Source organism: Protomyctophum parallelum (assembly GCF_964188405.1).
Source record: "Protomyctophum parallelum genome assembly, chromosome: 8".
In the NCBI taxonomy this organism is placed as follows: Eukaryota; Metazoa; Chordata; class Actinopteri; order Myctophiformes; family Myctophidae; genus Protomyctophum; species Protomyctophum parallelum.
In genome coordinates, this window is record NC_139703.1 from 38353371 (window position 1) to 38377957 (window position 24587).

General features: G+C 43.0%; 3 protein-coding genes across 4 annotated transcripts; 1 reads left to right on the forward strand and 2 right to left on the reverse strand.

Annotated features, from left to right (window-relative positions):
* Nucleotides 1-244: 244 nt before the first annotated feature.
* On the reverse strand, nucleotides 245-7200 carry LOC310863017 (bile acid-CoA:amino acid N-acyltransferase-like; the record flags this gene model as incomplete). Its single annotated transcript, XM_083771139.1, has 11 exons — nucleotides 245-362; nucleotides 709-844; nucleotides 1987-2067; nucleotides 2528-2627; nucleotides 2717-2805; nucleotides 3871-3987; nucleotides 4090-4268; nucleotides 4361-4572; nucleotides 4950-5049; nucleotides 5991-6278; nucleotides 7134-7200. The coding sequence occupies 11 exons, from the start codon at nucleotides 7198-7200 to the stop codon at nucleotides 262-264; spliced, it is 1470 nt and encodes a 489-aa protein (XP_083627265.1). The 3' UTR covers nucleotides 245-261.
* Nucleotides 7201-8674: 1474 nt separating this feature from the next.
* Nucleotides 8675-17046, reverse strand: LOC310863157 (bile acid-CoA:amino acid N-acyltransferase-like). The gene is made up of 12 exons (XM_083771316.1): nucleotides 16947-17046; nucleotides 15620-15741; nucleotides 14529-14744; nucleotides 13673-13772; nucleotides 12602-12813; nucleotides 12244-12419; nucleotides 12017-12133; nucleotides 11524-11609; nucleotides 10477-10570; nucleotides 9570-9650; nucleotides 9278-9413; nucleotides 8675-8893 (listed from the first exon to the last, which is right to left on the reverse strand). The coding sequence occupies exons 2-12, from the start codon at nucleotides 15723-15725 to the stop codon at nucleotides 8793-8795; spliced, it is 1425 nt and encodes a 474-aa protein (XP_083627442.1). The 5' UTR covers nucleotides 15726-15741; nucleotides 16947-17046; the 3' UTR covers nucleotides 8675-8792.
* Nucleotides 17047-17587: 541 nt separating this feature from the next.
* On the forward strand, nucleotides 17588-24107 carry sys1 (SYS1 golgi trafficking protein). 2 transcript variants are annotated; one of them, XR_014569646.1, is made up of 5 exons: nucleotides 17588-17730; nucleotides 19650-19966; nucleotides 20670-20737; nucleotides 22638-23443; nucleotides 23531-24107. XR_014569646.1 is itself a non-coding variant. In XM_083771319.1 (4 exons), exons 2-4 carry the CDS (start codon nucleotides 19802-19804, stop codon nucleotides 22873-22875), a joined length of 471 nt encoding a protein of 156 aa, XP_083627445.1. In that variant the 5' UTR covers nucleotides 17588-17730; nucleotides 19650-19801; the 3' UTR covers nucleotides 22876-24107. The 2 variants fall into 2 exon arrangements, 1 of the variants encoding a protein (XP_083627445.1); XM_083771319.1 differs by having other exon boundaries at nucleotides 22638-24107.
* Nucleotides 24108-24587: the final 480 nt, after the last annotated feature.

Sequence of the window (24587 nt, forward strand, 5' to 3'; positions counted from 1 at the left end):
CCTAATGTTTGTTACATTCCAAAATCATTTCTGCAAATACAAATACAAAAACAAACAAACAAATCATCATGTAATGTGGGGGTGGTGAATATCTGGTATAGAATTAAAGGGCATTGCCAAAGAAAACTTAATGTTCTCCTTGGGGACGGACGGACAGGGACACAGACTCTGGTTTATATGGTCAGATTTCCAAGAAAAGTCTGGGATTTTTTTTAATTATTATTACTTTTATTCAGAAATATACACACACCCACACATGCATCACCCTCGTAAATTGCATTCCATAAAAGTCAGTATTTTCTTCCAGGAATCTTCCTGGGCAGCAGCATGGGACGCAGGGTGTCCTCCCCACACTGTGAGAACTGCAAATTAAAGGCAATATTTTCCAGTAAATATTAGATATTATTGTGTGTGTGTGTAGGTGCTGCCACACTATCTAAAGAGCCGTGCACGTTCTCGGCTGTGCGCAGCTTCTTTTTCCGGGTTTTTAGACAGCTGGTGGATGGAAAAGAAGCTCCAGATTCCCGCGGAAACGCTCTCCTCCGCGTCAGTCGTCCGCGGAGGTGGAGCTTAATTTCCATCCACCAGCTGTGGAAAAAGAAGCTGCGCCCAGCCAAGAACGTGCGCGGCTCGTGTCCGTTTTGCGCTTAGGTGGAAACACTGTTTGTGTGTGTGTGTGTGTGTGTGTGTGTGTGTAAATGCACATACTCTTTTTGGGTTTGTTGGCCCATGTGGAGACCCTGCTGTTTGGGGTGTAAGGAGGCTCGATGAGGTGACCAGCACCAGGGTACGACAAGCAGGAGAACAGGTGGTCTCGGCCAGCAGCCCTCAGGCTCTCCTCCATCTGGACACAAACAGAACAAGCTCTTACTGTACGCTCCTGTAGGACTGTCCAATATCATTTTGGGTCTTAATACAACCTATAGCCTATAGAGCGTCGCTGTCCCGTCCCGCCCCCTACCAGGGCCCAGGAAATGATCTTCCGTTAATTTTCCTCATAGACTTCAGAAAGTATTTATTTAAAGACGTTTACGCCGCGGACAAAGCCAACTCTTGTCGTGACAAATCATGACAATAAACACAATGTTTTGGGCCAAAAAAAAAACAGCAGGTTACAACACTTTTTTTGTTGTTGTTTTTCTTCTTTGTAATTGTTTGTTTGGTCCAAAATATTGTGTTTATTGTCATGATTTGTCACGACTGGAGTTGGCTTTGTCCGCGGCATAAGCATAACCGTCTTTAAATACCTTTTGAAATGTCTATGGGAAAAATGCATTGCGATTCATTTCCTGGGCCTGGCGTCATCATGACAGGGGGTGGGACTGCGACGCTCTATAGGTCTAGTGACGGATAGTGCAAATTCCATTATTATTATTTTTTTGTCCCACGATTTTTGTAACCCATTTTTTCACCAATTGCCAATTGCCTATAAAGCTGTAATCTGGCCACTACTCTCCCTCTGCCAACTTGAGGAGGGCCCTGAGCCCGGGCCGAACTTAGTTCATGCTTCCTTCAATGCATGAGGAGTCTGAGCGGGCTCCTTTTTTATCACCGAACAGGTGGGAGTTTGCCCGGTTGGATGTAGTGCGTGGAAGGAACGCGTTATTCCAATTCCAACCAGTTCCTTTCCCCTCCATCAGGCGCCCCCGCTGACCAGGGGGAGGCAGTATAGAGACCAGGATTACTGCATGGATTTTGCGAGGGTAACCTGCCCTAGGGGACACGGGGAGAACATGCAAACTCCACACACCCTTTCGCCAACCCCACCTACAGGGTATGGGCGCTGCCGCTGATGGTACAGAGGAGAGAACACGCCCCAAGTGCCCAAAAGCGTATACAGCAAAAGAAATCAAGACAAGTGGAACACTTCGAACACATGAGGAAAGGACGACAATTCACAAAACAATGCAGTACACACATTTTAGAGTGGCTGTGGTACATGTGGTATTATTAAACATAACTGTGATATTAACATAACTTCTCTACCTCAGTTGCATTCTCTGCACTTGAAGCGTTCTGGTCATCTTCACCCACGATGCACAGTAAGGGGCAAGCCAGGTTTTCAAACTTCACACACACACACACACACACACACACACACACACACACACACACACACACACACACACACACACTTGTTTTAGAAATGCATCAACTTAATGCATACATTTCAAGTTGTCAATTCTAAATTGTCTGCCTGTCTGTGGTGGGGGGGGGTGGGTTATGCCCTAATGGTCAATCAGCAAGAGAGAGGGAGGGAGGGAGGGAGGGAGTAGCCGAGACATTAGCCCCGGGAAAGTAGTGAATGTCAGATCTACAAGCTCACAACGCGCCACCGCTTAACAAGGCCAATGCAGAGTACTGACATCTGAATACGCTGATTGATATGTTGCGAAGTAGCACACTGTCTGCACAGCAATGACCCGAGCAATGGTGGGCTATAGCTGAGCTTGTATAAGTAGGTTCTGTGAACACACATGTGGTGTTAGTAGTAGCACTAGTAGGTTAGTAGTAGTAGTCACATTACCTTTATTCTGTTCTCAGGGAGGATGTTACTGGGCAGGGAGGACTGTCTGATAGTGAGATAGCCCTGTTCATCTATTTGCCAGTATGGTGTTGGCGGGTGGCTAAAATCAATCCAAGTGGAGACATAAAATGAGAGAAGCAAGGCAAAGGCAATCACTTATCATAGGTTTTATTCATGTTAAATTCTTACTTTTCATCATGGTTTTCAGTACTGTGGTCACTGATGTAGGTGTTGGTCACATTTCCCATTGGACCGTTCACACAAATCACACACTTTGGCTGGAAAGACAAAAACAGGAGAACAAAAAGAATATTGAAAGTCAGTTACTGTTTAATTTACTGGGCTAAAAGGCGGGCTAGTATTATTGAGCAGGCTAAAGCTGTGAACAACGTTCTGAAAAAGGAGGTGGTTTTGGGGTTTTAGTCGACACTGTGACGGCAGCAAATAACAGCTACAGGAGAGGATGGAGGGCAAAGCCTGACTCTGTGGCGGAGATGGCAGAGAAGAGGACTCTGGCCGAGACACTATAGACTCTGTGGCGGAGATGGCAGAGAAGAGGACTCTGGCCAAGACACTATAGACTCTGTGGCGGAGATGGCAGAGAAGAGGACTCTGGCCAAGACACTATAGACTCTGTGGCGGAGATGGCAGAGAAGAGGACTCTGGCCGAGACACTATAGACTCTGTGGCGGAGATGGCAGAGAAGAGGACTCTGGCAGAGACACTATAGACTCTGTGGCGGAGATGGCAGAGAAGAGGACTCTGGCCATCCTGGACGATGTTAGTCACCCACTGCACACAGCACTTTATTCTCAGAAGTAACAGGTTTTTATCCCAGACATGCAGCACAGATAGACTTAAGAACTCCTTTATCCCAATTAAGGGCCATTAGACTATATCATTAATCAATGACTAATGGAAAACAACTGCATGCTCCAAGGATCACTAGGTGAGCTGAACCATTGTTTTTTAACCCATTCTGACCGGGCACCCATTTTGGTGTCGGCATCATGTTATGCTTTAGCTATTGAAATAGCAGATCTACAAGCTCATATCGCGCCACCGAGTGGCGCGATACGAGCTTGTAGGTCTGCTATTTTTCTTTTTATCGAAGAACGACTGACATTTTTAGAATCTGATCTCGGGTCAGAATGGGTTCATCAGACCAGTGTGTGTCCAGTGGAAAACCTCGTATGAATCTGATCTCAGGTCAGAATTGGTTAAATGTTTCAATAGGCTGGACTCACTGCCTCCAGCGGGCTTCGCGGTGCTCACATGCAGACCCATAAAACTCCAGCACTTACTCTGACACCAATCTGAGTGATATTGACTCCAGCACTTACTCTGACACCAATCTGAGTGGCGATACGTAGAGCTACGTATCCCCCAAAGGAGAGACCGATGACCCCAACCCTGTCCCCACAGACCTGAGGGTGGTCTTGGAGGAGCTGGAACGCGGACTGTTGATGGAGAACAAAATGGAGATTTTTAGGACATGGAAACACGATTCAGAAAAATAACAAGATGTGCTGCCAAAAAGATTGTTGACTGGACACTTTTACCCTGAAGTAGCCGTCACCCACACTGACACAGTTGGGTGGACCAGGACGTATATCTTTGTGCTTGAAATAGACCAGGGCGAGACTAGCGAAGCCTCTGGACGCAAACAGGGCAGAGCGATACTCATTCAGCCCTCCACCCATGCCCCACATGTCTACCATGGCTGGGAATGGCCCTGGGCCTACAGAGGGAATCACTTATTATTATTAGAAGACATTCATGAACAATGAAAATGTTTCATTGTTCGTCTCATGAAACGATTTTGTTGCTCACCGGGCGGTAAGAACAACGTCCCCACAATTCCATCCTGGCGAATCTCTATTCTTCTTACGCCTGGCGCCATGTACCATCGCTCAACGGTTACAGAGGCCAGCTGCTCTGAACTCTGGCCCTCTTCAGTCAAACTGTCACGAGGCGACGACACGTGGCCCTCGAATAAGGACAAGTGCACCGAGTATGGAGTCTCTACGTTGATCTTCCTCAGCCTGTGGACAAAGCACAAAGCAGCAATTTGTGTAAAATGTCAGGACCACGGTAAAGCGCTTTACATAGATTGTACATTACATTCACTCATTCACACACATTCATTCATACACAGATGGCGGAGGAAACCATGCAAGGCACCAACCTGCACATCGGGAGAATTTAGGGGTTCAGACAGTCTTGCTCAAGGACACTTCGACACTATAACTCTGGGGGAGCCCGGGATCGAACTCGCAACCCCTGAGCCACTAGTTGCCGCCCCATATAACTGCACTGCAATGAATTTGTTATTACAAAAACTTGAAGCGTCATCATTGAACGAGTTAAGCTTAATTCTGCCTGGTGTCCTTCTCTGTAACTCCCAGAATGAATTACTTACCGCACATGCCGCCTTTCCCTGAGTGCAGGGTGCAATCCCCAGAACAGACCCATTGGTTCACAGCCTAGATATGAGCCTCCAACTGAAGCATCTCTGGATACTGTTGTCAGGAGACAAAGAGAATCACCAACAACATAAAATGGGTATAATATACGCCTAGACGGGGGGGCTTGCAGGTCGGAATTGCTTGGCATGGAAGATGGGAGGGGGGTATTGAGTGCTAGGGTGCATGTGTGTGTGTGTGTGGGTGGGTGGGTGGGTGGGGGAGGTAGTAATTTGACAGTTACTACCTTCAAACATGTGTGGGCAGGGCCTATTTCTTAGAACATATCCTGAACGTAAAAAATGCAATCATATATCCAAATTGTTATAGGACTTTGACGGGCCTTTATAGAGCACGCCTCCAAAACCGTTTTCACTTTTGCTCTCTTGGTGGGCGTCGGTCTTAAACAGGAATAGTTGTGACCCTCTGTCATACAAACAATTTCCTCCTCCCTGAGGCTTCCAGGTGTCGTCCAACCTGACGACTGCACAACACAGCTACTGACACACAGCCCTGGGTTAGGCAACCCGGCCTGGTGCAGATATACTTTTCTAGTTTCTTACAGCAATCCAATTCCTAAACCATTACAGACCATTGATTGATGTGTACAAACTAGTCAGAACTGCAGCATCACTCCCAATCTTCCGCCATAGTCTGAAAACCCACCTTTTCAGACTCCATCATGGCCCGTAGCACTTACCCTATACCCCCTTAGATAGCATTTCTGTAGACTTAGATAGCATTTGATACAGACTTATAGCATGTTATGTAGACAGCACTATAATTGCATTGTATAGCATAGTATAGTATATGTATAGTTTCATTATATAGATATTCCACTGTTAACTTCTTAGCTTACGCGTGTTTCATGATAAATGCTTTTTTATGTGATGTATTCCCATACTTTTTGTTCCTGCTTAATGTAAATCGCTCTGGATTAAGAGCGTCTGCTAAATGCCTAAATTGTAAATTGTAACTACAAATAAACCCCTCCTCACGGTTAACGGTGCCCGTCCCGTCTGTGCTGTAGTGGGACAGTGCTTCCCACAGGTCACCGTCCTCGCTGTGCATTTGGGCGCGCACCGTAACGGGCCAGTGGGGGGGCAGGAAAGACCCTTCCACCACGACCTGGTCGTCTATGAGAGCACGAGAAGGCGTGGCTTTGAGAAGAGGAGCTGGCGCCGTGCAGGCGTTCCTCCATGGTACCGTCCTCCATGGTACCGTCCTCCATGGTACCGTCCTCCATGGTACCGTCCTCCAGGGTACCGTCCTCCATGGTACCGTCCCTAAGATGGACACATCAATAATGACACATTGGGCACGATCGTTGGGACGATTCTACAAATGCCTTCTAAATCATGACAGTTTTCTGTAAAACCTCATGTTTCTATGTCAGTGGTGCTCAACCTTTTTCATGTCAAGGACCCCCAGAATATGTATTTGGCCGCAGACCCCCATCTGAAAATATGTAGTTCCAGGGACCCCCCAGAAGCAAAGATTTGAGTTTAAAACGTACGCTGCCGCGCTATGAGCTTGTAGATCAATAGCTAAACTATAACATAATGATTAAAACACCAAAAGGGGTTCCCGCCCTGAATGGGTTTTAAGACCTGAGGACGATTCTAAATGTCTTCTTCTAAATACTATAACATTTTTACAGGAAAACGTATGTTTCTGTTTAACGTATGTTTCTATGTCATGGCCTTGGGCGCTCAAACCTTTTCCATGTCAAGGACCCCCAAAATTATATGTAAAAACATTATGTTCCAGGGACCCCCAGAAGCACATATTAGTGTTAAAAATGTTTGCTATAAAAACAAAAACATTATTTCTTTATATTATTTTTTGTCTCTTGCTACAGTATGTGCTTTTAGTTCAAATTGCGTTACAAATATAATGTATTATTATTATTATTTTTTTTATATAAGTAAATAGAGTGTTGCCATAAGCATTTGTTGGACTGGATTGACTGCATACACATACAGTGTCGCCCCTACTGTACATCCATGACAACAAGGATTATTTCCTGCTGTCGGTGTACGAGGTCGGTCGAGGATCTGCATGAAAGCCTAAATTCCAGAGCTCATCTTCCAGAATGTAGGTCTACTTGAAAAACAAGAGTCCATCCATCCTTTCCTCACCCAGTTGACGATGCGAGCCTCTCAGTATCACACTGATGTCTGCGAGCTGCCACAACACCGCTGGCATATTTTGTCCTTTAAGCATAATTATGGTCTTTCAGTCAAACCCTAAAGATAAAATAAATAAGTCAAATCGGAATGCTTTCGTGGAGTTTGCATTTACTGTCAAATCTATATTAATGTGCATAATGCTGTTTTACCATCTGGAATTACTCACTCTCTGTAATGCTGCTCAATGGTGAAATAAATGCACTCTGTTATTGTATGGACAGTGGTGCTCTCTGCTCTGCTACAGATTAACCTCTTCCACATGTACTGTGTGACAATTCAGCCGTACTGTCTGCCAGTTATAGATATACTCTGTTAGACATTAACCTTTTGACGTCATGCATCACTAACCAGATAGACTTCACACTTGTGTGTGTCAAGAGACTCACCAGCCTTTCCATAGTTCAGTTGCCATGCTGGGGGATGTGCTTTGAACTGCTCCTTCTCCTTCTCGTTTTAGGCGGTTTGTTATCCATTGTATATTTTAGTGCATTACTGCCACCTTCTGCTCCCAAGTGTGAATGAGATAATACCCTCTCTCAAAGTCTCTCTCTCTCTCTCTCTCTCTCACATACGCACACTACAACTACATCTACATGATATCCTATTAAACACTACACTCCTGTTTACCTTAAAGGGATTGTGACATTAAAAAAAAAGGTTTTGGAATTGTTCTCATTTTTTTTAGGTTTTCTAATCTCAATTGCACCCAAAAAACATTAACTTTTAACATTCAGTAGATTTTCTTTGATCTGGGGTTTTCGGGCTCAAACAGGTGCTCTGATTTTCCTGCTGTTTGTGATGTAAGATCCTGCAAATCCCATATATGTCAATGGGATTTGCCAGCAGATGTCACTGTTTTCACTGTTTTGCCTGTTTTCATTGTAGCTCAAAAGGCTTCCAAACCCCAAAGAAAACTTCAGACCACAGAAAATCCACTGAATGTTCAAAGTTCAGGTTTTTTGGGTGTAATTGAGGTCATAAAACCTAAAAGAAAAAAGAAAAAGAAATGAAAATGAATGTCATAAAACCTTTAAGACATCTAACAGTAATCTTAACCTTTGCACTCCCACCCAAGCGCAATAATAGTTTTTGTGTAAATTCCTGGAACCTTAATTTCCTCAAATGATTCCTCATCATCCAGAGAATGATATGGACAGACGTACGGTTATGTCTTTGTATTTGTAAGGACAGATATTACGGTTATGTCTCTGTGTTTGTAAGGACAGACGTACGGTTATGTCTTTGTGTTTGTATGGACAGGCGGACGGTTATGTGACTGTCTCTGTAAGGACAGACGTACGGTTATGTCTCTGTGTTTGTAAGGACAGACGGACGGTTATGTCTTTGTGTTTGTAAGGACGACCGCCTGAACACATAAGTCCTCCAAGTGTTCATCTCGCCTATCTGATTGATGTCTGTGAGGGAAATAGTTGTTTTGATTGATTGAATACTTTATTAGTCAGAAATGAAAGACAGTCAGACATTAAGGCTATAAAAGTACAACACCAGTGTTACACAATACACATTCCACATTCTGTTGACTGCCAGTGAGGGCTTTGTAATTGCATTCATTTGGGGGAATGGGCTTCCTTACACAACACCACCGCATCACCCTCGTAAATTGCATTCTATAAAAGTCAGTATTTTCTTCCAGGAATCTTCCTGGGCAGCAGCATGGGACGCAGGGTGTCCTCCCCACACCGTGAGAACTGCAAATTAAAGGCAATATTTTACGTGGTATTTAGTAGTATAACAGTGGATATGAAATATTATTCAATACAAATTCAACTCTTTGATAAAATCCCCCCCCCCCCCACCCCTCTCTCTCTCTCTATCTCTCTCATTAGCAGGCAACTGCAGCACTCTCTCTCTGTTTCTGGCACAACAGCGCACAACAGCGCCCCTACTGGTACTCATTCTCGTGCTCATTAACGTCACAGACACACATAGGCGGACGGACACGGACATTGCTGGTTGCACCACTCAAAAAAAGGGTTTATATTGTGAAGATGATAAATTCACAACGGAATCTGACAAAGTACAAAATGCAGGTGTGTGAGAGGGGGGGGAGAAAAAAAAGACAAGAAACGTACTCTTTTTGGGTTTGTTGGCCCATGTGGAGACCCTGCTGTTTGGGGTGTAAGGAGGCTCGATGAGGTGACCAGCACCAGGGTACGACAAGCAGGAGAACAGGTGGTCTCGGCCAGCAGCCCTCAGGCTCTCCTCCATCTGGACACAAACAGAACAAGCTCTTAGGCTCCTGTAGGACTGTCCAATATCATTTATTCTGACCTCAGATGAGATTCTCAGGTTGGTTGTGGCACTTTGCATAGGCCTACAGTATCTAACAATCACCATGGTAACATGTAAACATATATACTGCACCTCAGTTGCATTCTCTCTGCTTGCAGTGTTCTGGTCGTCTTCCCCCACGATGCACAGTAACGGGCAAGACAGGTTTTCTAACTGCAAAGACACACACTTTCTGAGGTCAGAGTTTGTTCAGCAATGTAAAGTAACACTATTATTACTTGTTACAAATAATTCTGCCTCCCCCTGGCCAGCCGGGGCGCCTGATGGAGGGGAAAGGAACTGGTTGGAATAACGTGTTCCTTCCACGCGCTACGTCCAACCAGGGAAACTCCCCCTGTCAGGTGTAAAGGAGCAACTTGGACACTCAGGCATGAAGGAAGCATGAGTTCAAGTCCGTTGCTCTCCCCTTGTCCCCCATATATGGGGACTAGGTTGGCGGAGGGTGTGTAGAGCCCAGGATCACATTAGATGATTGACACAGGGGTGAAAATGGGTTACAAAATTGTGAGATAAAAAATATATATATATAAAAATAAAAATAAATGTAATTATTATACAAATGAGTTATTAGTATATTAGTAACCTGGCCTCACCAGGCTTTCCACCACCTCGGAGGAAAGCCTCGTCTCTGTTTCAAAAGTCCGTATGATCCTGTCGGGAGCGGATGATATCGTTACGTCATGTTATAGTATTGTTTTGTAGTCGACAGGCAGGAACAACAGGCGGCAACTTTCTTTTCCCTCAAACCGATTTTTCTCAATAAAAGCTCTCGTAGCCTGTAGCTTTTATTGAGAAAAATCAGTTTGAGGGAAAAGGAAGTTGCCGCCTGTTGTTCCTGCCTGTCGACTACAAAACAATACTACAACATGGCGTAACGATATCATCCGCTCCCGACAGGATCATATACCCTAAATGAAATTGTGCCCAGGCTAGTATATTAGTGCTAGTATTGTTGCTGAGACTCTATAATGCTCATCACCTTTAGTTTCTTCTCGGGGAAGACGGTGCTCGGTGAAGAGGCCTTTCTGTAGCTGACATAATCCTGTCCATCACTTTGCCAGTATGTCTCGGGACTGCAACACAGCAAAGTTTAAACTGTAAAACATGAATGAGCTTAACTTGTTTCACACCCCCAATGAATCGCCTGATTTGTTGTCACTTGTTACTTGTCACTTGTACTGCGGTCACTAATGAACAGAATGGCATAGTGATGGCCTTACCTTTCATAGCTTTCAGTACTGTAGTATTTACCTACACAGAATGGCATAGTGATCACCTTACCTTTCATAGCTTTCAGTACTGCAGTCACTAATGAATGGCATAGTGATCACCTTACCTTTCATAGCTTTCAGTACTGCGGTCACTAATGAATGGCATAGTGGTCACCTTACCTTTCATAGCTTTCAGTACTGTAGTATTTATCTACACAGAATGGCATAGTGATCACCTTACCTTTCATAGCTTTCAGTACTGTAGTATTTACCTACACAGAATGGCATAGTGATCACCTTACCTTTCATAGCTTTCAGTACTGTAGTATTTACCTACACAGAATGGCATAGTGATCACCTTACCTTTCATAGCTTTCAGTACTGCGGTCACTAATGAATGGCATAGTGGTCACCTTACCTTTCATAGCTTTCAGTACTGTAGTATTTATCTACACAGAATGGCATAGTGATCACCTTACCTTTCATAGCTTTCAGTACTGCAGTCACTAATGAATGGCATAGTGATCACCTTACCTTTCATAGCTTTCAGTACTGCAGTCACTAATTAATGGCATAGTGATCACCTTACCTTTCATAGCTTTCAGTACTGTAGTATTTATCTACACAGAATGGCATAGTGATCACCTTACCTTTCATAGCTTTCAGTACTGCAGTCACTAATGAATGGCATAGTGATCACCTTACCTTTCATAGCTTTCAGTACTGCAGTCACTAATGAATGGCATAGTGATCACCTTACCTTTCATAGCTTTCAGTACTGCAGTCACTAATGAATGGCATAGTGGTCACCTTACCTTTCATAGCTTTCAGTACTGCGGTCACTAATGAAGAAGTTGTTGACGTTCCCCATTGGACCGTTTACGCCAATCAAACACTTTGGCTGAAAAAGAAAAGAAAAGGTCGATATAGAATCAATCAATATATGAATGTAGAAGCACAAGGCATTTCAAACGACAGTGTGTAAGACCTTTGTGCCAGCCATACAGAGAATTCATCGTATGTCTTCATTCTGCTTAAAAAGCATTATTAATCATGCAGGACATGAAGTATGTCCTGTTCAAAGTGGATGGATGGATGGATGGATGAATGGATGCATGGATGGATGGATGGATGGATGGATGGATGAATGGATGGATGGATGGATGGATAGATGGATGGATGGATGGATGGATGGATGGATGGATGGATGGATGGATGGATGGATGGATGGATGGATGGATGGATGGATGGATGGATGGATGGATGTGTGTGTGATGTTTCTAGTAGAGATTAAAATACATCACTTACACGGCAACCCATCTGCGTGGCCATTCGCAGAGCCAGGTACACGCCGAAGGAGAACCCCATGACCCCGATCCTGTCCCCACACACCTGAGGGTGGTCTTGGAGTAGCTGGAATGCGGCCTGTTGATGGATAGAACAAAATGGAGCTTTTGAGGACATGATGAAAACACGATTCAGTAAAATGTCATAATTAAGAGAAAGACAAAATGTTGACTGGACATTTTTAGTACCCTGAAGTAGCCGTCGCCCACAACGACACAGTTGGGTGGACCAGGCATGTCTTTGTGCTTGAAATAGACCAGGGCGAGACTAGCGAAGCCTCTGGACGCAAACAGGGCAGAGCGATACTCATTCAGTCCTCCACCCATGCCCCACATGTCTACCATGGCTGGGAACGGCCCTGGGCCTATAGAGGGGGAATCACTTGATTAGATGCACCTTTCACTTTTTACGAGCGTGAATAAATAGCATAAATATATATTTTCTTAGTCTCCGTCTAAGGAGTTGTCCTTTTTGTGGAGTCTTTTTCTGATAAAAATGATAAAAATGAAAACACAAATTAATGTTCATCTTGAATCATGTGCTCACCGGGCGGTAAGAACAACGTCCCCACAACTCCATCCTGGCGAATCTCTATTCTTCTTACGCCTGGCGCCATGTACCATCGCTCAACGGTTACCGAGGCCAGCTGCTCTGAACTCTGGCCCTCTTCAGTCAAACTGTCACAAGGCGACGACACGTGGCCCTTGAATAAGGACAAGTGCACCGAGTATGGAGTCTCTACGTTGATCTTCCTCAGCCTGGGGACAAAGCAGCAATTTGCGTAAAACATCTGGATCACTGGAATGCAGTTATATCGATCATCATAAACTGCATCATGTACATTATGTGTTAAGGATCGGGAGGCCCCGTTCATGACGTCATCATTTTAATAATTCATAATTATTAAAGAATTATAATAAAAATAAACGTGACATGACAGTGATTATTAGCTGCTACCAACTAGTGGTAAGTGGACATACAGGATGAGGCCGAAAAATTGACAAGGCTGATTGGAAGGCTGCGATGCAATGCAATATTACTACTACTACTACTATTTTTGTTTACAAAAATAAAATAAAACAATTTGAGGCCTCTGGAGGGTCGAGGCCCGTTTCAATTGAAACGACTGAAACATATATAACACTGTGTGTTAATAGAGGGTATATGCACATGACATCATCATCATACTCGGAAGTTATGCAGGAACGCCTACTGAGTGGCGATAAAACTACTTTCTGTTCCTGACAGCCCATACATCCAAACAGAAAAGTCCTATCTGATTGCATTAAACAACGTTAAACGTAGTCAAACTCCCTTTGCCACTCACTTCATGCATGCGCATACCCTCTATCAGTGGGTCGCGGGGTCCACATGAGAACAGTAGCACGGCTCTAACTGTGGATCTCGCACTGAATGTGCGTGGCTAGCTCATGTGACATTAGTCGTCTGTTACATGGATGGGTTCCCAAAATATTCAGTGCAACCACACTTGCAATTTCACAAAAATGCACCGGTCCTTTCTAGTTTAACATGAGATGAGCTCGATGGAACTGAAGATTTAATAATTACTCCTTGTGTTCTTTTCGATAAACTATATTATTATTACCCAATACTTACCGCACATGCTGTCTTTCCCCAGGCGCAGGGTGCAATCCCCAGAACAGACCCATTGGTTCACAGCCAAGATATGAGCCTCCAACTGAAGCATCTCTGGATACTGTTGTCAGGAGACAAGGAGAATATCAGTGGATTAACCAACAACACAAAAAGATGGCTCATTATCTGATTTAAACTATAAGTAGTGAGTGTTTTACTATTGTAACCAAGTATAAAGAGTGAAAATCCTTTTCTCACATGTAAAATTATCATTTTGGCCAAACTGCAGATACAATCATGTGCATACTGTATGACCCTATTTTTGAGATTCTCACACTGTGGTTCAAATCTCTGAACAGTACTCTCTCTCCACATGTTTTGAACTCCTTTACAACGTGCCAACTATGAAATGTCGAAAGAGAGGGTAATAACAAACACATTTAAGTATTTCCCTAGGATATTTAGATAATAATCAAATTAATTAATCAGATACCATTCGCCAGAATGGTACCTCCCAGTCCCGGCAGAGTAGTTCAGGAGGAACGGATTGTGTGGCCCTGGTTTTTCCCTAATGGGACTGATCGAGGGTAGCTACTGGGACGGAAGTCGGGACTTGATCACCCCGGCTGGGTCGCCTGAGTGAGGGGTATGATGTTGGGAGACCCGAAACCCTGATGACCTCAGGATACATCACTGAGGATACGTCCCAGGTGCATCAATGTATGTATGTATTTTGTTATATCACAATTTAAAATATTTAATATTTAATAATAATCTAATTAACATTTTACAGCAATCAAATTCCTGAACCATTACAGACCATTCATGGACCATTGATTGATGTGTACAAACTACAAATAAAACCCATGCTCCTCACGGTTAACGGTGCCCGTCCCGTCTGTGCTGTAGTGGGACAGTGCTTCCCACAGGTCACCGTCCTCGCTGTGCATTTGGGCGCGCACCGTAACAGGCCAGTGGGGGGGCAGGAAAGACCCTTCCACCACGATCTGCTCGTCTATGAGAGCACGAGAAGGCGTGGCTTTGAGAAGGGGAGCTGGCGCCGTGCAGGCATTCCTCCTCCATGGTACCGTCCCTAAGATGAACATACATACACACATATCAGATACAGGTGATGGTATTCCTGCTGGGCATTGCTGCCTGACGCACCTCCTCCAGTGCCTTTTGAACAGGTGTGCTAGCCTGTGACACCTCACTGAACACCTCTGTGGGCCTACACGGGTCATCAGCTAAATATATAAAGACACGTTGGGCACTTTACAGGGGAAGATTTCACTCAGAGTTCATATTGCCACAATGCTGTGGATTTGTACTGTAGCCACAACAACCATTCTACATGTTAACCCGGAATGCTGGACCTGCAGGCCAGAACACTCTCGCCCGCAAGCGGTTATTCTATATTCTTGTATTTGTTTAAATAAGTTTACTGTAGTTTAGTGTCCTGGTAGCTCAGTCAGTCGCTAGAGCTCTCGCCTTATTGGACCACAACAAGTTCATGGGTTCAATCCATCAAATCAAAGATTTTGCCATGAGAAAATAATTGTGTGTTGTTGCTGTTGTTGTAACGGTTCGCTTTTTTACTGTTGTTGACCGAAGACAAATTTCCACACGTGGACAATAAATGAAACTCACTAACTAACTAACTAACTAACTAAAATAGGATAATTTGCTAGTTTGATAATTAATCAGCAGCAGTGGCTCATGACTCAGAGCTGGAAGGTTCCATCGATGTCTCCTCCTCCGGGCTGCGTGTCGAAGTGTCCTTGAGCAAGACACTTAACCCTTAACTACCCTATGGTTGGTGGCGGTGTGGGTGCCTTGCCTCTGCCATGCAGTGTGTGAATGAATGGGAGATGCATTGTAAAGTGCTTTGGAGAAAGGTGCTGTATTACAGTCCATTTAGCATTTTCCTTCTAAGAATATACTTGCAAATACAATTACAGTACTTACCCAATTTACGATGCAAACATGTCAACTTCCACCATCTTCTCCGTATCACACTAAATTCCGTGAGCTGCCACAATGCTGTCACAGTTGCATGCCCTTTAAACATCATGGTCAACAAGTCAACCCTAAAGACAAATTTCAAGTAAAAACCAAAATACTGCATTAGAAAAAACGGGAAAGCATCTGTGTAAATGTTTAAGATATTTGCAAAATATAGCAGTTGTGCAAGCTAGCTAGTCTGCTATTTTTTTTACATTTTAGAAAAATCTTCAGAGAACTATTTTGTTTAGAAGGCATTGTAGAATCGGCCTCAGGTCTTAATGGATCAAAAGGAAAATGTTTTCAGCTCTAACTAAAATATTCTAAAATATGAATTATGCTTTTTCTACCCAGCTGAAGGACAGGGCGACAGGCTACTGATCAAGGGTGAAATGCACTGTGTTGTTTCAACAGTAGTGTCTGGCCAGAGCCCTCTGCTCTGCTAAAGATTAACCTTTGGCCACATACTGTGTGACAAGTCAAGTCACAAGCAGACACTATACTGAATATAGTGCACACTGCACTACTACCACCATCTGACCAGTAGTGCCGGGACAACGCTCCACACGTCCCAAACTCTTCTCCCTTCTGGCTCCAAAACTGTGGAATGCACTTCCCATTGCAGTCAGAACTGCAGCATCACTCCCAATCTTCCGCCGTAGTCTGAAAACCCACCTTTTTAGACTCCATCATGGCCCATAGCACTTACCCTACCCCCTTAGATAGCATTTCTGTAGACTTAGATAGCATCTGATACAGACTTATAGCATGTTATGTAGACAGCACTATAATTGCATTGTATATAGTCATAGCACGCCATAGTACATATGTATAGCATAGTATATATATATAGTTTATATGTATAGTCTCATAATATAGATATTCCACTGTTACTTTCTTAGCTTACGCATGTTTTATGATAAATGCTTTTTTGTGATGTATTCCCATGCTTTTGTTCTTGCTTATTGTAAGTCGCTCTGGATTAAGAGCGTCTGCTAAATGCCTAAATTGTAATTGAAATTGTAGTGGAAAAAGTAGGCTACTCAAAAATGGTGCTTTATAAGTAACAGTATCAATATAGGCCTATTGCAGTGTAGAAATATACTCACATGTTACAAGTGGAGTAGAAGTAAAAGTATTGAAATTTGGAAATACTCAAGTAAAAGTATAGAGTCCCACACTGTAGCCTACCTCAAAATGTACTATAGGCTACTGGTATTACTTGCTTATTATGACACTGACTTATGACTGCAGCTGGACACCAGTTGTTTACACTGCGATTTACACTCACCACACTATTTGGAAGTTCTCTGCGAAATGGACACACAACCCCGGCCGTCACCGTCCATAAAACATCATATTTACTCTCCCATAGACATAGGAACATAATATAATAATAACACACAAAATAACACTAACAAGGAAGCTCACCAGAAATGCCTTCAGAATAAGATACCATCACACTTTTTTTACGATAATATATATATTATTTTTTTTATATATCAAATATTGTTTATTATGTTGAACCTTTTAATTATTTTGTATGGATATTGCTACATTCACAAATGCAATTGGCTAAAAGGAAACCACACATAGAACTAGTGGAAATGGAAACTAATACAGTTTTGTAGCCTTAGATATTTTTGATCTTTTACAGTTTTACTAGCTCTGACACATTATTATTATTATTGTATGTTAATAATTAATTATATATTATTATAGAAATTATATACAAAATAAATAAATAAATATATAAAACAGGACTTTATTTTTTATTTTATTTTGAAAACGGACAATGAGAACAGTGAGTGATCACATCCGGGTCAAACGTTGACGTTGAGGAAGAAAAAAAAGAAAACACCAGAAAACACAAGTCGGGACTCGAGAGAGTTTGTTTGTTTGTTGAGCTATTAGCTCCGCACATCTCTCTCCTTTCTTTACATTTTATATCCTTTTTAAAGATTGTAGTTCGACAACAAACAAAGAAGACCTGTTTCAGTCCGTGTTGTTGTCCAGACAGAGGGAACCATAACCATCCATATGGAACCTTCACCATCACACTGACTGCGCTGAATGTAAATAAACATCTTGTTAAATTTTTTTACCATGTCTAATGCGTTGTTGACTTGTTGTTCCACCGCGCTGCCTGTCTGTGTGGGTCTAATTATTTTTTATTTATTTTATGTATACGTTTATTTAACAGGGACAATACAAACAACACTGTATCAAGTTGTAAAAACATATAACCGTTGCAATGTATATGGGTTTGTACTTGTAGCCAAGGCTAATTTGCAACCCCAGTCCCTGGTTAGACTGCTTTAGCTACCGTGGCTAAGCTAAGCTAAATCACAGTGAAGTGGAGAAAGAGGTGACGTTTTTTGGTTTAGCAGAGAGTGATGACTGACTGATCATATGGTTATATGATCCCTAGTATAGTGAAGTGACCACAGCTAGCTAGCTAGCTGCAGTAGCTCGCTAACGTTTGTTGTCGGCCTGCTGTACGTGTTGACTGTACAGTACTTTACTTGAGTTGAGTGAGTTTTTTTTGATTGATTGAAATATTTATTAACAGTTTGTAGAATATACAGTACATTTTAAGCACAAACTCAATACAAAGACTATTAACTGTGAGTGGACGACCCAATTAAGCATTACACTTGTTTACAACAGGGTCCACATTGTTCAATTCATCAAAACATTTAGTGATCCTTAACCACCATGGATTAAAAAGGCTATAAGTTATATTATCCACGCATTTCATACAGATTTAAATAAACCCGATACAATACATCTATGATAATAGTCTCGGATTAAGACATCTTAATTTTCTGATGAATTGAAAGTGATGTCAACAAGTCTTGGTGCTTTTCTGGTTTCATCCTTGTAGCAGTTTTTTGTATTGGATGCTCTCACTGACTTCACCTTGATTATTTGCCAGATTATCATAGTTATTTGCCAGATTACCATAGTAGTTATTTGCCATATTACCAATTTACCATAGTTGGTTATTTGCCAGACCAACATCACCTGGATTTCATTTACATTGTAAATGAAATGTTGACATCACTCTGACATCAGGATAACCTGAATAGTATAAAAAGAGCAGAACTCCCATAGTCTAAAAGATCACACATTCGGTTATCTCCAACTATCTCAAATCCCCTGAATCCTCTGTCAAGACCTTCATCCTCAGCATCATTCTACAAACACCATTGTTGTAGTGTTAATTGTTGTCCCCCCGGGCCCCCGCGCACATCAGTAGCACTAAAGGTTTTCAAAGAGATATACCTGCCAGACAGTAGGATACAAAGAGATATACCTGCCAGACAGTAGGATACAAAGAGATATACCTGCCAGACAAAGGCTGAAAGGCATGCATTTGCTTTCGAATGGGTGATTGAGGGTCGCGTCAATCCGCTGTCCACTAATAGTATAGTTCTCAGGTCTTGTTTTTAACCTAGTGTATGGATTTTGGCCAGACAGAAAATGGATTTGGACAGGCGGACGGACGCCTTATTGTAGATACGTCTGTGCAACACTCAGGGCACACACAGGACTCAAGACAAAGAAACGAGTATCAGCCAAATCACCCAAACGAGTGAAAATAGCTTATCTACAAGCTCACAACAACGGGACCCATTTTGTGTTTAGGAACCAGTGCCTTATAGAGCCAGAAACCGACAGAAATGTGTGTATCTTTTTTCCATTAACCCATTTTGGGGCGGGAACCCCTTTTGGTGTTAGCATTATGTCATGCTTTAGCTATTGAAAAATAGCAGATCTACAAGCTCATAGCGCGCCACCGAGTGGCGCACTAAGAGCTTGTACGTCTGCTATTTTTGAAGAATCGTGAAAAGTGACATGAAAGTGTTTGAGAAGGACTGACATAGAAAAAAATTGCTTTTTCAAGAAAACAGTCAGGATTTAGAAGACATTTGCAGAATTGTTCCCAGGTCAATATGGGTTAACTCACTAGTGCCGTTTTGTGTTTCAGGCTCTGAAAGCGTCCGTACTCTCTCTACACTGCAGGGGCGCGAGCTGTTTAACATCTCTCTGGACTTGCAGCACGCCCTCCCGGGTGTGTGACATCTCTCTGGACTTGCAGCACGCCCTCCCGGGTGTGTGACCTGCAGACGGCGGTCAGCCATGATGGCCAGTCACTTCCGCAGCTACGTCTGGGACCCGGTGCTCATCGTGTCCCAGATCGTGCTGATGCAGTGCATCTACTACAGCTTCCTGGGTCTGTGGATGGCCGGCGTGGACAGCCTGGTGCAGACGCACCGCTCGCTGGATCAGATCTTCAGCTATGAGGTGAGTTAAAGAGACGCAGTAAACGATGATTAGCGGCTTCGGGTGTTATCAGATGATTTAATCTGCATCATCAGCCGTTCCCAACACCATTCAATCACATTTCCACATACTGACGTTGTTGTCAGCCATTGTCCGATGTGGCGTTGGTCGCATCGTCTGACTTATTGCTAACCGTAACGTCTAAATATAACCCTAACTCTAACCTCAGTCTTTACCAGCCACGTAATTCCCTTAACTTCATATCGGTCTTAACCGGCCATTTAAGTCTGTTTCACATTGTTTTCGCTTTGGTGGCAGTCATTTCACTTTTGCATTTCCTAGTCTCCTACTAGGAGTAGGCAGTATGTGGACATTTCCATACTGGCTCGGTGGCTCCATTCAATGGTCCTGATAAGAACATACTGCTGATTATTGGCTGATAACATTCGAAGCGGGTCTGATGGTAATATATTGATGTGTCAAATTAGTGTTTTAAAATACCTAAAGACCCTGAGGACGTTTCTACAAATGTCTTCTAAAATCCTAACAGTTTTCTGAATAAAATAAGTTTTTCGGCAGTGGACCCCCATCTCCAAATAGTTTTTTCTAGGGACCCCCAGTAGCAAAGAAAAACAGATCTACAAGCTCAAAACTAAAATAATGCTTTCCTGTTTTTAATGGGTTTAAACTTTAGATATTTAAAACCTGTTCTCTTTCCTTGCAGGTCATTGGAGTCGCTACAATGCAGGGCCGACTCTCAATGATGGCATTCATCCTGAACTCACTTACCTGGTAATTAGTTTTTTTCCTAAGAATTATATCCATAAGTAGCTTTACCAAAGAAAAGCAAAATTGTCATATCTACAAGCAAACGATGTGAGGCACCTGTGATGCATTATGAGCTTGTCGGGTTGGCCCATTTCACAGACGCTATCAAAGTGTTGTAGACCAAAGAAACGGGCGTACGGACTGTCTACGGACCGCAACTGTCGGGCATTCATCATTCCTTCGTCACTTTGACTTTAGACATAAAACCTCACGTCTGGTCTGAGATGGTGTAGTCTTCGTCTACACAGCCCGTCCTGTTACTTCCATTGTAGACATGCGGAGCAGCATTGTCTGTTCCACTTTGACACTCCTAAATGTATTTTTTAATCGCGATTAATCGCATGATTTGTGTAGTTAATCGCACAATAATCAAAACATTTTATTGTCTCAAACTTTAATGATGAACTGAAAAGCAGTGCATTGTGTTGTATACGGAGCATGATGCATCCAAATGTATTATTTATTTTACTATACTTTTATTATGTATCCAATACAATTATAAAATTATAAAATCCATTGATGATTTATTTAATTATATCATACTTGAGATCCTCTGGTGAACATACTGACAACATATAACATATGTACATAACATGTTTTTATTACACACACACACACACACACACACACAGAGACACACACACACACACACACACACACACACACACACACACACACACACACACACACACACACACACACACACACAGAGACACACACACACACACACACACACACAGAGACAGACACAGCTTCAAGTTAATTTTGTCTGCAGTGAAGCCAAGGAACCAGCGGTAGTTTGGAAGAGACACAAGAAGCCGACTTCCAAAAGCTTGAGGCCGGAAAATGAGCTTCGCAGAGCCGAGTGGATACGATGTCTTATTGTTTATATAATGCGCAGAGGGAGTGTTCAGAGAACCTACGGACGCTCCAAAGGGTCAACAAATGTTTTGCGTTAATGCGCAAAAACAACGCAACGCCGTTAATTCGGCCATGCGTTAACGCATGCGTTAATCCACGCGCAGAACCGACATGCGGAAATCACCCGTCGCTCCCGACAATGCGTTGGTCCGACATTCGTTGCGCCGTGCTTGCGGTCAGGGTTATATTGGAACTAAAGCCTGCCCCGTACCCAACGCGTTGATTTAGACAGCGCCAATAAATACGCTGGTTTGTACACTCCGTTGACAAACGAGGGCCATTATCTTTATATCGGTGTCTTGTGTCGTCCTTCTCATTCAGTATTTAAGTCCGAAGTCATTTTGTAGTGCTACGTTACGTCCGGGTCCAAGTGGCACCAGCTCCCGTCCGCATCTCATTGTAAATAGAATATCTAAACTCGTGAATCTTTTTACAATGACGTTATTTTTCAGAAAGGAAGCCATTGAGGGTTAAAATGGGTCTTAATGCTTCCAACTCGAGTAGAATTATTAATGTTTTGTACAAGTGTCCATGACAACAAAAATATATGATGTGGAGACAATAAAGACTATTATTATCATTATTATTGAAGGTGGCAACAGTCCATTTGCTCTGTAAAATATTTCGGGGGCATATTTAGAATGTGTGCAGGCTTGAGTATGTTGAATTTAGTTTGCATTAATGAGGATTTAGTTGACACAATAAAATAAAATGGCGATAGTATTCCATGTGGGGCAGACGGCCTGTCACAGCCAGATTTGGGAGAGCAGCGCAGCTTTGTTGTTGCGAGGAAAGCGGTAGAAAGCGGACTTTCGTGGTTGTTTTCAACCACGAAAAGTAGGACACATAAGTAGGACCCGGAAGTATCTCAGGAGGGGGCGCTCACGTCACAGCTAAAATACTGAATCCTCCGCTTGCCTGCTTGTCTCTCCCCCGTCGTCAGCGCCATCGGCCTGTGGCTCTTCATCCGTCGGGGGAAGCAGTGCCTGGACTTCACCGTCACCGTGCACTTCTTCCACATGCTGGGCTGCTGGCTGTACAACGCCCACCTCCCGGCGCTGTCCTGGTGGCTGGTCAACGTGGCCTGCATGGCCCTGATGGCCGTCACCGGGGAGTACCTCTGCATGAGGACGGAACTACGGGCCATCCCGGTCAACAGCGGACCCAAGTCTAACCTTTGACCCGCTCAACAGCGGACCCAAGTCTAACCTTTGACCCGCTCAACAGCGGACCCAAGTCTAACCTTTGACCCGCTCAACAGCGGACCCAAGTCTAACCTTTGACCCTCTCGCTCTGACTTGACCCTGTTCTTCTTCTGACTTTATATGCTCAACGTGAAGATCTTAAATATGGACCACATCAAAGGAGTTTACTCAGAGGAGTGAATGTTTGAACTGCTGAGTGCTGAAATGGAAAGTCAAAGCGCTATAAGCGGCAATAATGTCAGATGCTGGAGCGACGGCAGAGACTGAACTGTGACGTTATTAACGTTAAGGATACGACTACAACGTGATCTGTGTGATTTTATTATTAGCTCTTTAAGTCAATTTAATGAATAATAGTAATTTAAGTAAGGAACTATACCCATCTAACAGTAGGAAACATATTGTAACTATAGTAACTACATTGCTTCTCTCCATGGTGTCCACTGTCCAGGGACCTTGAGGGAATTCCAGGGACGGTTCCCCAACTCCAACTAACGGGATCTGTAGACTCAGAGGGCTGTATTATGCGTGTCTTAAGTACCAGGTCTTATTACTTAACTTAAGACCTGGAGGCGTGGTCAATGCTGTTTGGCCACTCAGAATAGTCAAATGGCATTGATCACGCCTCCAGGTCTTAACCCATCTTGACCTGAGATCAGATTCTAAAAATGTCTTCTTTCTGAAAAAGCTATGTTTCTATGTCAGTCGTTCTTCGATTTAAAAAAAATAGCAGACCTACAAGCTCATAGCGCGCCACTCGGTGCTGCGCTATGAGCTTGTAGATCTGCTATTTTTCAATAGCTAAACCATAACATAATGCTAACACCAAAAGGGGTTCCCGCCCAAAATGGGTTAAGTTAAGTAATAAGACCTGGTACTTAAGACACGCAAAATACAGCCCAGAGAGTCTACAAATGGAACCACCGTGGCTCCATTTGGTGCACTCTTGAGTTAATACAGGATCTTTACAATGCGGGTCCTTGAAAATAAAATAAAAATATTCCGAATTACTACTATCGAAAAAAGCTGTTTTGCATACTCTGCTCAATCTTTCATTCACAATGAGACGCATCTGTGAGTTCAGCGTTGGAGCCAGTGTAACATGTTTGACCTTGGACATGATGGGTCAAGTCTGGGATCTTAATAACAACCAAGAACTTTTTTTTAATTACTTTTGTGTATAGAATTGGAACAACATAGGATAGAGACTGAACCGGTGCGATGATTATGGCGGATAGAATCCGCCATAATCATTTACAGCGAGAGGGCTGTCACCATTACACATCTTCCTGAGTAAGAGGCTGATTCTAAAGAAAAGGCTTCTAAATCCTAAACAGTTTTTCTTGAAAAACCTACGTTTCTATGTCAGTTGTTCTGATCCTTTTCAATGTCAAGGACCCACCGGAATTATCTCTATTTGTCTGCGGACCCCCATCTGAAAATATGTTGTTCCAGCGACCCCCCCCCCCCCCAGAAGGAAAGATTAGCAATTCGATTGGTGTTAAAAAAAAACTTTGCTTTAAAAATTTATAATATTCAAAGATTTGCACACATTGTCAAGATTTTTTCGAAAATAACCAAAGTGCGTTATATAATAATGGTTAAGGTGGTTCAAATCTAAAATGACAGGAATGCTTTCCCGGTTTGAATGGGTTAATACACATTTTATGGGATAAAGAACACTCCAT

Excerpts from the sequence above, each read along its gene's own strand:
- LOC310863157 (XM_083771316.1), bottom strand. The coding sequence starts at position 15,725 with ATGATGTTTAAAGGGCATGCAACTGTGACAGCATTGTGGCAGCTCACG. Across the intron at positions 12,814-13,672 it reads GGGGAAAGACAGCATGTGCG|GCTGAGGAAGATCAACGTAG; the intron begins GTAAGTATTGGG and ends CTTTGTCCCCAG. Across the intron at positions 12,134-12,243 it reads TGGGCGACGGCTACTTCAGG|GCCGCATTCCAGCTACTCCA; the intron begins GTACTAAAAATG and ends ATCCATCAACAG.
- sys1 (XM_083771319.1), top strand. The coding sequence starts at position 19,802 with ATGATGGCCAGTCACTTCCGCAGCTACGTCTGGGACCCGGTGCTCATC. Across the intron at positions 19,967-20,669 it reads ATCAGATCTTCAGCTATGAG|GTCATTGGAGTCGCTACAAT; the intron begins GTGAGTTAAAGA and ends CTTTCCTTGCAG. Across the intron at positions 20,738-22,637 it reads ATCCTGAACTCACTTACCTG|CGCCATCGGCCTGTGGCTCT; the intron begins GTAATTAGTTTT and ends CCCCGTCGTCAG.